Here is a 13,112-nt window from a genome sequence, read left to right as displayed (position 1 = left end):
GACTTGAATCTATTATCAAATTTATTTTTCTTAAAGTATATATATGTCTGATAAATCTAATTTTTAAAATATTAATTATGTTGTCATTGATCATTTTTCTAATTTATAAATATTTTTAACGTAACAAATTAATAAATTTTTGATAAATTTTTGATGTAATTTACAGGGCAGATTTTAGGGATTGAGTTTGGGAAGACATAATGCAAAATTTGAAGTGAGATCGTTCCCTCTTCTTATATAATAGATATATTTTTTTAAATGGAAAATAAAATATGTATTCAAAAGTGTGGTTTATCATTAGTAGGTGTTTGCAGAGTATCTTTTTATCTACGTCCAACGTTAAAGTTTAACGCCAGGATTGCTTTTACGCTTTCTCGCCATAACAACTGTACACAATAGTGAAAGAATCATACTTTGGGGAATAATAAAGATTAGAGACTCTCTTATCTATTAGAAAGTGTCTAAAGAACTAATTAACAATGTATGGGGAAGATTTGGAGAACTAATTATTTACATTATTTTCTTTAGATTCGTTCTCCATATCTTACTCATACATTGTTAATTAGTTCTTTAAACACTCTCTAATAGATTAGAGAGAGAGAGTCTCTAATCTCTATTATCGCCAAAGGTCGATTCTTTCACTAAAGTTTACTGTTGTTTTGGGGAGAAAGCGTAAAAGCAATCTGGCGTTAAAGTCGTTGGACGTAGAATCTACGATTCAAAAAATGGCAAATCCTGCCACCAGGTGAAACTTTAGTTTCGTGTTTTAAGACTTTGATCTTGTTTTGTATTAAAACCATAATAATGTTTTGTGTTTTTGTTTTGTAGTGTCAGACAGAAGACTATGGACTTTGTTGCACCATGCAAGGCCATCAAAAAAAAACACAAGACTTGTCCTATTAAGTTTTGTTACAATTGCTTATCAAACGGGTTTGTTATTTTATTTTATTTTGACAACAAGACGTATATATATGCCTGAATATAATGAATTCAGCAGCGGAATATAATGAATCAATCCAAAGAACTGAAATTAGAAATTAAAAGATTTTTTTAATTATATCAAAAAACCACTTAACGTTTAAATTTAAGGGATTAAATACATACGAATATAACCACAACCACCTTAATGCGTTTCCTCAGACACTAATTTGTTATGTTCTGCATCTAAAGTGCCCATCAGTAAGTATTTATTACTGATATGTATTGATAACAACAATGTAACCAAAGTACGATAGCATTTGTATTTGAGAGCTGCGACTTCTCACGTTACATGGCTTTTTCCTTTAACCTATCCAATATATAAATCTTCAAGTACTCAAGCTAAATTCTTTCTTTTGATGTTAAAATAATGAAAATATGACAAAAGTTTACTTGGATTGTAGAAGATAGCATGTGAAGATAATAAACCAAATCAAAGAACTGAAATTCGATTTTTAAAAGATTTTTAATATTCTAAAAAGACAACTTAACTTTTAACTATAAAGGATTAAATCCATAGGAATATAAACCACAACCACCTTAATGTCAACATATGGAACTCTGTATAAACTTAATTTGGTATTATTATTAATCTACTATATATGCATTTTACATTTTGTTGACTATATGTATAACTCTATATAAACTTATTTTGGTATTATTATTAATCTAATATTTATGCATTTTACATTTTGTTGACTATATATTTTTTTGCATTTATATTTTATTGACTATACATGTTTTCTATAGAAATTTGACCAAATTTTATCTCCAAAAGGAACATATTAAATTTTACTTAGAAATATATCTTAAGGAAAATAATATCTTGACCGAGAAATTAGGAATGTAATTTAATCGAACTTATCCAATTGAACTTAAACCAATTGAAATCGAACCACAATTGACACTGCTTGGTACCAAATCTCCAACTCTAATAGTTTGGTATGGTTTAGATCGAATCAAATCAATGAACCAATATGTTTAAAGTGTAAATTTAAAAGATTTTAATTCTGATGAAAAAGAAAATTTCCTCTCTGCGTACGTCCTGGCATGCATTGTGGATTTTAGTCGTAACGAGGAAAATAAAATTTCCTTTCTACATCCTCGCATGCATTGCGTATTTACGGCTATGTTTATCTTACATAGCCATAAACATCCCGTCAAGAAGATGGCCCAATGCTCACAAACCAATCCTCCTTCTTCATTCTATTTTGGAATACTATTTGCGCTGTGCATGGCTCCTAATGGCTTTGCTCTATTCTCGTTTTAAATGCTATGGCAATATGGATGAGGAACAGCTACACGACGGACTCACTATTAAGTCCTAGAATCGAGTAAAACTATATATTTTTAGTTGTTTTCTTTATTTTATTTTTGGTCGAGAGTTGTTTTTCTTTATTTACGTGTTCTTCTTCTATATTTGGCCAAGATACAATACTAATTTGATTGCGAAAAGATTTGTTTTTTCTCATTTTGTCAACAAAACGGAAACTGATGAGTATCCAAAAAATTGCACATAGAATTATGAGTTAAGGCTTAAACCACCCACGGATCTGAGTATCTAGTAAACTGCCCATGTAATTGTAGGTAGCTTCCGAGGGATGAATCGAGTCAAAGAACATAAACTCCGAGTGGTTTTTACACGTTGGAGAGAAAGCATTACACATGAAGCCTGTCTCCACATGCCCTGTTCCACAACATCCTATCTTCGTCTCTTTAAACCCTGTTATAGTTCCCACATGAATGAACATATTAGTATAATCAGTGTTTGATACTAAGCTAACTTGGTGAACAAGGAAGAGATTGTATGTATACCATATTTACTAGGGTTTTGCATCATGTCCATCATAGGGTCATAAACATTTGAGTAAAGGATCTTGCTTCCATTATTAGATGCTTCGATCTGAGGTAATAGCTTCTGAAGTTTCTGATTGTACAAGACAGAGTCTCGGTTCTCTTGTTCCAAGCAGAACCTTATACCGTTTCGGAACTTAGCAGTCATTTGAATCGGTAAACAACCCATTGGTGGTAAACCTCCGACCAAAAAGTTTCGGCAGCCTAAACTGTAAAGCTCCTACACACATACCGGAAAAAGACGGTTAAAAAAACCCTAAAGCATTTGAACTAAACCCTAAAAATATTTAATGCATTACCTGCACGAAATTGTCAAGCTTCTTAAGAACAAAGTCTTGGTAACTAGAAATGTTAGGAAAATCAAGACGCCTTGTAGGAATATCGTAATAATTCAAGATAAAATCGTTAGGACCAGCACTTATAATCACCAAAGCATTGTTTACGATCTCCATAGCTTTCTTGTCTCCCACGATACTTTTGAGACGAGCAATGTAATTCTTGAACATCTTTGGTTGTTCCGAGACGGGGATCGCTTTGGTAGAGAGACTGGTGCGGTCATCGTAACCCGCACCAGCTGATGCAAAACAGACTCCGGTTACAATATCTTGGTCGGGGAGATTCGGTTGTAAGAAAGGAGGAACAAACTGTTTGATGTTGAGTTTTGTCGCGATTATGTCGGAGAAGATTTTGCCGTTTGTGAATCTTCCACTAGCTTTGTGGTCTGGGAGATCAATTCCATAAGGAAGATGTTTAGCTTTGAAGATCGTTTGTGAGTGGTAGTTGTTGTTCCCTGTATCAACCGTTGAATCGCCGAAGATTAGAATCGCGGGAAATAGCGGTTGCGTTGTAGCGTTTGCGTTTGTGGCTGCGTTGCAGGACGAGAGTAGTGTTGCTGCTATGAAGAGAGTGAAGGTCTTGGTTTTATAAGTCGACATTGTTGTTTTTTTCTTTTACTTTTTCTTTCTTTTTTGTTGATTTTTGTTGTTTCTTGTGTTTTGGTGAATTTATAAGGTTTGTGATGGTCAAAAAAATTTAGTTGGACCTTGCTGGATTTCTAGTTTGTTTGTTTGTTTTTTTATTTTTGCTTTAAAATAAAGATAAAATTCAGGAGATTTTAGTTTTATAGTCTAAATTAAGATATCAATGACTTGGAAAAACAAACAATATGGTCAAAAGAAAATATCTAGCTAGCGGTTTACCAAAATTGATAAGGTGAAAAATTAAAATCACATAAGCAAACAAACTTGACTTGACTCTAAACTCTAATTATGAAATTCTGACTTGACTCTAAACAAACTTGCCTAAGTACTAATGACTACACTAAACTCTAATGATGTTCTTGTTTTTGGTAACCAGGTTTAGTGTATAGTTTTCTTTGTATAAAATCCAATATTTGATGCTAGAATAAACCAAATCATGTACTTGGGAAGTGAAACGTTATCATATTGGGATGCGTCTTGGATACAAACCTCTTTGGCTCCAGAAGTTGCTAAAAGAGTTCGAGATGATCAGGTTTCACATTTCATTTGAGTAATAACCTAATAGGCTATTTTTGTTTGATTGTCGAAGAGTTAAAAAATAATTGATATCACGGGTCTCTGTCTAGTTCTCTCGTATCTTTGGCATCACTCTCTGAAGCATACATGAGTCTTCTGCGACTTCTCTCACAAAACAAATATTCTTGTTGCCGACACTCTCAATGTCGGCCCTCAATATAAATAAAGTGGGTGATGGTTGAGTTTGGGCCTCCATATGTTTTTCCTAAGGGCCGAAAACTTTATTATCTGTTGGAGTGTGTTATAATGGACGTCATACGAATGACTTCGTGGTTCAAAATGGACATCATCCGAGTGGAACAAGATCCTAAGAGCATGGTGATTTTGGGGTATTTAAGTTGGATCCTAAAAATATAAAAATGTGGATTAATTGATTTTGAGATCCAATTTTTGACACTTATTTGTTAAAAGTGTCTTATTTAACACATTTTTGTTGGATTTAGACACTCATTTGTTTAGAAAATTAAATTAATTATTTTGCACATCAATTAAAAGTGTCACCAATGAACATGCTCTAAACCGATCGTGTTTAAGGATAACCCACTTCAAAGTTATTTTACTTCGAACCTAAATAAAAAACATCATGCACAAATGCCTCGTTGTCTAACTCTAACACACGGTGTTTTCCGTAGCAACGAAAATAATGGGCGAATTCATTAAAAACATCAACAATTGCTCTAAGTTTTGTCAACAAAATAGACAAATGTATCCTAGAAACCCTTTTGACATGCAAAAATTAAAACTGAAATTTACATTTTATCCCCAAATAAAAACCGTATAGGTGCAAATTTGTATAATTAATCATGTAAATTTTACTTTATTTTTAAAACTCAAGATAAATTTCTATATCCATGGAAGGATCTATAAGACTAATGTAGTCAAGGAGATAAAGTTTATGTACCTTCTAAATTTTCAAATATACTCATACTCATGTAGCCAAGGTCAGGAGAAAAGCTGTGCAATTCTATGTTTGGAAAGAATCGATCCCCGATCTAAACCAATATAATGATTATTTCACCATACTACATCTCTGGTTATCATTTACATTTTCATTTCTTGAAAACTCTTTTCTTTTTTAAGTTAATAACACAATTATGCACAATACAAATGACATTTTTGTGCCATTCCAGTGTTTTAAAAACGAAATCTTTTTGCTTTTTTTTTTGGTTACATATATAACTAACATATACAATTATTGATTTTGTAACAAACATACATAATAAATTAGGAAATGAAGATCCTCCCCAATAGCACCAATACTTATCTACTCACTAACAAACAACAACACAGCTACTCACATATTCGATTTATTACATTTATACAAGTCAAACCTACCAATTCTTTTCAATATCACCATCGTCAAGATCTTAAGTCTAACAACAAAAAATTATCAAAACACTAAACATTATGAGCTAAACCAATTTTGCTAATTAATCTAATATTAACACGAAGACAAAAAAAAAAACTTAAATAATCTAATTTCATAGTCCAATATTAAACATTATTTTAATTCATTGCCAGAGGTAAAGCAAAACAGGAAGATACCCTTTAGACACAATCAATAGACTTTAACTTAACTACATTTCATAAACAAGATTATCACTTAAAAAGAGATAAGGTTAAATTAGATTTATCTTATTGGTCTAATCATATCCTCCTCCATAATATAATCTCAACATTAACTCACGAATGTAACAAAAACATTAAAAGTTTTTAGGATTGGATCATACAATTTAATCTCATGTGCTAATAATAATTTGATCTTAATCCCTTCTTTATTTTAATCTTAACATGGATGACTCAGCAAAGTAATTAGCTTATTAATATAAAAATTAAATTCATATTCGCAATTTTGAACCAGTCAAAGCTCTTGCTTCCCCACTAATCCAGCATTAAGCACTCTTTCTTCTATTTTTTTCATTATAATATCATTAACGATAATTATTTAAATTTAATTGTACTAAAAAGTAAACGAGATAAGGTTTAATTTGTCCACTTGTACTAAACTAATCATTTCAGATACAGTACTTAATTTATATATTTCTAGTACTTTCCAAATAAAACCATAAAAGTAATCAATTCACGAATATTTTTTTTTTGTAATACCACACAAAATCAGCATCTTTTATTTCCAACACAAAATTTGATAATCAACTATTCAAGATTTTTGTTTTCCTTTTTTAACATATTTTATAAAATCTTAAACATTAAATATATAATAAGTAGTAAATGAGAGAAATGGATAAGGTCGAGAGATATTGGTGTGAGAGCGACCACCGAACTTTCGGTACAACGACATGCATCAGATTTTTTTAAACGGGAGGAGAGACAGTAAGCCGAAACGTCCGAAATCAAACCAATCAAAACTCGCCACGTCATTAAGACCGTGTCAAAAGCGTCAAAGTCTCCGTTAGCGTGCCTCGGACTAATTATATATTTAGAACATGTGTGTATGTACTATCGTATAATCCATACGTATAAATATATACATTTAATACAAATACGTAATCGTATAAATATACGATACTCTCGTTATAAATATAAATCAGAATTTATTCTCATTTTTTCTCGATCAGTGTTGTTGTTTCGCGTTTTTTCCTTTTTATTGTATTTATATACTCCCCTTAACCTACGCCGGTGAAAGCTCTTAACCTACGCTACACATCGCCGGCGATTTTTGTTTTATGATATTCAAACTTCTAGAGAAGAAGAAGAGATCTTTGATCGGAGAAAAGATTGTTTTAGATGGAGGTTATGGTGGGATCTTCGTATGGTATCGGCATGGCGGCGTACGTTAGAGATCGCGGCGGCGTTACGGCGCAGGATAAGGCTGTTCAGACTGCTCTGTTTTTGGCTGATGAATCTGGACGCGGTGGATCGCAGATCGGGTTGAGGATGAGGATGAGTGGTGATGATGATAATAATAATAGTAAGTCGCCGGAGGAGTCGTCGGATAGTTCGTCGTCGATCGGAGAGAGCAGCGAGAACGAGGAGGAGGAGGAAGAAGACGACGCCGTTTCGTTTCGTGGAGGTGGAACACTTGATTCGTTTAGTTCTTCTCTTGAAGAGTCTCTTCCGATTAAGTAAGTCTTGGGTTTGGTTTCATATGTCTCATAACGTATCTATACTTGTCTTTTACTATGTTCTTGATCAAAAAGATTGAATCTTTACACTTTTCTCACCAAAGTATCGTCTATTCACTATGTTCTTGATTTGCTGTTATGGTGAATCTTGGTGATTTGGTTAAATCTTGAAACCCTCGAGTCAAAGTTTATGATTTAGAGTTTCATTGTTTGTCAAGTTAGTTCTTGGTTAGGTTTGGTCTGAATTGAAACTGATGTTTATTTGTTTTTTACAGGAGAGGATTGTCGAATCATTATGTTGGAAAATCGAAATCGTTTGGGAATTTAATGGAAGCAGCGAGCAACAAGGCAAAGGATTTGGAGAAAGTTGAGAATCCATTTAACAAGAGGAGGAGATTGCTTATAGCTAACAAGCTAAGGAGGAGAGGAAGATCTATGTCGGCTTCGAATTTTTACTCGTGGCAAAACCCTAATTCTATGCCTTTACTTGCACTACAAGAACATAATGAAGAAGATCATCATCATAATCATAGTGATGACTATGAGGATGAGGAGGATGATGAACATAGGAAGATGGCGATGATGATGATGATGAAGAATAAGAGAGATTTGATGGCTCAAACTCGAAGCTGTTTCTGTCTAAGTAGTTTACAAGAAGAAGATGATGGTGATGTTGTTGATGATGATGATGAATAAATTATCAAATCAAGTAAAGATTTGTTTCTTTCAATACTTGGTTTTTAAATTTGTTCTTCTCTTGTGAATTTGTTTTTTTTCTCTTTTTTTTTTTTTTCTATGAAGGGAGAGAGTTAGAGGAAAGTTTCAGTGATAACAAAGTGGTGGAAGATTTGATTTGTTTAGAAATAATTTAATAATTAATTATTATATTCATTAGTAAAGCAGCCTTAATTAGACTTTTTCATAATCTACAAAAGACATTTCTTCTTCTTGGTGTGGATAATATTTAGTGTTAACAATATTTAAGAACTGTATTAGAGGATAAGTTAGGTTGTCAGGAAAAAGATTAGGTTCCACATAAGCAAAGGAGTGATGTTGTGCCAACTAATTATTTTTGTTTTTTTCGAAATTACAGTTCAAATAAATATATTTATAATTACAGTTCAAATTACCTGTTCATTGCCGACACAAAAAAAAAACTATTTTTTTTTTTTTTTCATTTTAAACTTTTCCGTTTTGTACAATAGTTTTATACAAGGATATAGATATGGATATGATACGATTTTAAAATACATATCAAGATAAAGATATAACTGGAAACTTAGTTCAAATAATGGATTTACACAAAGAAAAAAGGATCTTAAACGATAGTCTTTTTTGTTTTTCAAAGAGTTTTATTTTGAAGCAATTCACACATTTAAAAAAAAAACGCATAATTAAATATGTTTACCTTTATTTAATAAAAGATTAATAAATTAATTTTAATGAAAATAAATTTGAGTTTAAAGGTAAATTAAGAAATTTAGTGTAAAAGTTACACTAGAATTGGAGAGTGGCACTATTTGTGAAATAAGAAAAATTTTCTAAAATGACACTCTCGGTAAAACGGAGAGAGTAAGTCGAAGAGATTAGGTAAAGATTTCTTTAGGATTAATAAATATTATTAAATAAATACAGTGAAAGCTTAGTAAATTTTGTTAATACCTATATTTATAAAACAAAATTAAACTTCAGGTCCTAACTTGGACAAGTATAAAATTTATAAAATTACATTAATAGTTAAAGGACATTTGCAAAAAAAAATAAAAAAAATTTAATAATACTTTTTTCTATTTACCAAATAACTAAATTATAAAGCCAAAAATCCATATACTAAACTTATCCCCTCAAAACTATACCGTAAATGCAAAAGAAATAACTTAAACCAAAAAAGATATTCTAAAAAATAATTTATATTGCAACTTAAACGATAGTTGTTTTGGAACAAATATCATAACCAAACAATTATTTGTTGGATAAGATTCATTAGTAGCGGGTAGTCTAATAGTTTAATTTTACAAATGATTTATAGGAAAAATATGTCTATAAATACCAATATAAATTTCAAATGTATGTTTGAAAGGTTGTAGATATATTAACGTGACGGTATGTGAGATGTAGTGTCAACCAAATAATCTTTTAAAAAATAAGAATTTTTAAAGAATATCAATGAAAATACTGAATTATAACAACGCTAGACAAATCTAATTAACTCTCTAGAAATAAAATTGAGTAATTGGTATGTAATATCCAAGATTAAGAAAATTCAGGTTTATGAAAAATAACTCTCTTATTATGTTTAGAAAAATAACTCAAACCCTTAAGCCACTTCAAGCTTATTCCAACTATAAGAACACAACGAAACTACATTAGTGAGTGGGAAAGGGAAATTTGTGTTTTTACATTAGTGAGTGGGGAAAGAGAAACTTGTGTTACCTTTAAAACTAGTTTTAAAATCATTATGTTTTTAAAATGATATTTGAAAACACAATTGTGCAAAATTGAAGAATTAGTTTGTCAACTGAGTTGTTCGTCCATAACAATAATATATACAAATCTGATGATTAAAAATAAAATAGAAGAAAAAGAAAGAAGAGAATACTCGATTAACTCGACAAGGTCATATACCCAAATAAATAAAAATCTATTAAATGTACTCGTACAAAATATACTCGCATCGAGTTTATTTCATTTAAGAAAATCTAATCCTCATTATGAACCTCTATTAATACTAGATTTTAATTTTTAATATTTATTTCATTAAAAATTTACTTTTTCCACGTCCTAGAGATTGCATTTCAAGACTAGTAATCTATTTTAGGCTTAGTCTTGTATTGTTTTATCGCTTCAACTAACCATTTTGAACAAATTTCAATGTTGGTTAATTTCATTTTCACTAATCTTGAAGTCATGGTTGATAACATTAGTTTGTGATTCAATCTACTATTGAAAGCAATCCACAAAAGAATGAAATTGATTGTGATGTCCTTATCAAAAAAATAATTGGTTACTATAGCGAGAAAAAATATCAACACAATCTTTATAAAAATCGTATATATAAAACTTATGTAGGTTTCAAGTTAATGAGTTTCCAGTTGATGACATGTATAAATTAATTCTATGGTCCGGAACAACTATAGAATGATAAATATGATGGAAAGAAAAATGATGTGTATATTCTCGGATGTGTTGAATTTTATGCTCCGGAAATTATAGCTGGCTCTCTTTATTCTACCTTTAATATATATTTCGTTTGTTTCATCTTAAACCATGTATAAATTACATGTACCTACAGAATACAAATCAACTAATTTCAATTTAGTTATAAAATTTTATAAAAGTATATATATATATATATATGCATTAAATCAAATGATATTAATTTCAGTTAAGTACATACATTATATAATATGCTAATGTTAATTTTTTCTATTATTCAATATACTTTTTAAAATTTTATTTGCTTCATTTTCTTGTTTTTAGGTAAGTAATCATAAATAAACTTTAAACACTATAACTTAAAATACATAAATAATAAGATGAATATAAAATTTAAAAATAAGAAAAATTCATCAAAATGATAAAATTAAAAATATTTTCATCAAATTTAAATTTAATCAATGTAATATATCTTATTATATAAACCTTGGTTTTCAAAGTCAGCCATTAACAAGATCGTGACACGTGTCAACTATAAACGATAAGATGTTGACACGTGCTATAACTAATTTTGTTAATATTTGGATAAAATAGAAATATTATTAACCCTATCGAAGAAGGAAATAATATAAAATAAATATTATAAATAATTATAATTTCAGTTATGTCAATTTAAACAAATAATCTAATTTCAGTTATGTCAATTTGGTTTATTAATAAGATAGGTATTTAAAATTTATAATTAACAAGAATATATGGCGGTTTTTGTTTACAGAAGAGGATTAAGGTTTAAACTTTAATTTTAAAATTAAATCAGATTATTTGTTGGTTTGGGTATATAAATGATAAATAAGAATTATGGTTTATCTTTATAAATTAAAATTATGGTTTAAGTTTAACAATTAAACGAGATTATATGTCAAAACTTGGTTTTTAAATTTACTAACTCACGTGATCATGATAAGTGTCAAGTAAAACATAAGATGTCGCAATATGTTATATCTAATTTTCTTAATATTAAGATACAGATAGAATTTTAAAACAACATTAAAAAAAATTATAAAAAATTAAAGATAATTTTTGAGAAATATCCCTTTTGGTGTACCCCTTTTCAAAAATACCTCCTTTATCTATTCATTTTCAAAAATATCCATGTTTAAATATGAAAAATTATAAAGTTTTATATGGTTTATAAGGTACTTCTATATAATAACTACTACTTGGAAATTTGATACAAATATTTTATAATGTTTTAAAAGGTTTTAAATCGTTTTTACAAGGTTTTTAAGTGGTTTTTAAAAGGGTTTATAAGGTTTTTAAAATGTATTTATAAGTTATTTTACGCTATTTATGAAAAATATATAAAACTTTAAACATATATAAAGGTAATTTGTGTGTATATTTATAAGTTTTCACACATATTTGGATAAATTTCAACATTTAAAGTGGTTTTTTTATAAAGTTTGAAATAGGGGTATTTTTAAAAAGTGGTATGGAAAAAGGGTATTTTTGATAATTAAAAAGTAAAAAATTGATATTTATAAAAAAAATAATGTATAAGCTAATATATTTAGACACAAATTATCTTTCTATGTGTGGAAATTTAAATACCATATAAGTACCTTTTAAAAACGTTTTAAAATTATTTTAAAAGCATTTAAACCTTATAAAAACCTTATAAAAATCTTATAAATGCCGTTTAGAACCTTTTTAAAACTTTATAAATATTTGTATTGAGTCTCCCAATAGTAATGATGGTCTAGATGTACCTTAAAAACTATATAAGAGTTTACAATTTTTCATATTTGAAAAGGGATATTTTTAAAATAGATAGAAAATTGGTGTATTTTTAAAAAGGGGTACACCAAAATGAGTATTTCTCAAAAATTCTCTTTAAACTATTAAGCTAATTTTTGGTTTTGCCAGTTGTAGGTTTACAATTATAAGGGTTATATGCTGAGTTTATAAATCTGCATTATAGTTTAGATTTTATAATTAAAAGAGATTATTTATCGGTTTGGGTTTATTAAAGAGGAGTGCGATTTAGATTTTACAATTAAATAAGGTTATTTATCAGTTTGGGTTCATAAAGGAGAATTAGGATTTACAGTTTACAAATAATTTAGATTTTGAGTTTAACTAAGTATATAATTTTATTCAAGATTTTTATTTTATAATATGTTATATTTGTTTAATTTTTAATTTATGTATGAATGTATTATGCCATTGAGCAATTTCATTGTCTAAAACATAAGGGTGAATAAAAAAATTCAAAAATAATATTTTTAGCTTAAATAAAAGATAACATAGTTAAATATAAATCGTAATATAGTAATTTTAAAATATTTTTAAAGAAAATATGTAGTTTTTTATAATTCTTATTTGAAAGATTTTTTAATGTTTTCCTCAACGATGCTATAATTTATTTTAGAATCTTAATATTTATTTGCGTTGTTTATATGAATTTATTTACAAATGACTATAT

General features: G+C 28.9%; 2 protein-coding genes across 2 annotated transcripts; one reads left to right on the top strand and one right to left on the bottom strand.

Annotated features, from left to right (window-relative positions):
* Positions 1-2,752: 2,752 nt before the first annotated feature.
* LOC17887589 (GDSL esterase/lipase At2g24560) lies at positions 2,753-3,767 on the bottom strand. The gene is made up of 2 exons (XM_023785064.1): positions 3,132-3,767; positions 2,753-3,052 (listed from the first exon to the last, which is right to left on the bottom strand). Exons 1-2 carry the CDS (start codon positions 3,765-3,767, stop codon positions 2,753-2,755), a joined length of 936 nt encoding a protein of 311 aa, XP_023640832.1.
* Positions 3,768-6,944: 3,177 nt separating this feature from the next.
* On the top strand, positions 6,945-8,396 carry LOC17889589. Its single transcript, XM_006294794.2, has 2 exons — positions 6,945-7,471; positions 7,747-8,396. Exons 1-2 carry the CDS (start codon positions 7,134-7,136, stop codon positions 8,165-8,167), a joined length of 759 nt encoding a protein of 252 aa, XP_006294856.1. The 5' UTR covers positions 6,945-7,133; the 3' UTR covers positions 8,168-8,396.
* The last annotated feature ends 4,716 nt before the right edge of the window (positions 8,397-13,112 follow it).

The sequence above is a fragment of the Capsella rubella genome, unplaced genomic scaffold, assembly GCF_000375325.1.
Source record: "Capsella rubella cultivar Monte Gargano unplaced genomic scaffold, Caprub1_0 scaffold_4, whole genome shotgun sequence".
Lineage (NCBI taxonomy): Eukaryota > Viridiplantae > Streptophyta > Magnoliopsida > Brassicales > Brassicaceae > Capsella > Capsella rubella.
The sequence above is the reverse complement of the archived record's forward strand: the minus strand, read 5'-3'. Positions and strand labels throughout refer to the sequence as shown.

Coding starts and splice junctions, on each gene's coding strand:
- LOC17887589 (XM_023785064.1), bottom strand. CDS start 3,767: ATGTCGACTTATAAAACCAAGACCTTCACTCTCTTCATAGCAGCAACA. Junction 3,053..3,131: donor AGCTTGACAATTTCGTGCAG/GTAATGCATTAA, acceptor GTATGTGTGTAG/GAGCTTTACAGTTTAGGCTG.
- LOC17889589 (XM_006294794.2), top strand. CDS start 7,134: ATGGAGGTTATGGTGGGATCTTCGTATGGTATCGGCATGGCGGCGTAC. Junction 7,472..7,746: donor GAAGAGTCTCTTCCGATTAA/GTAAGTCTTGGG, acceptor TGTTTTTTACAG/GAGAGGATTGTCGAATCATT.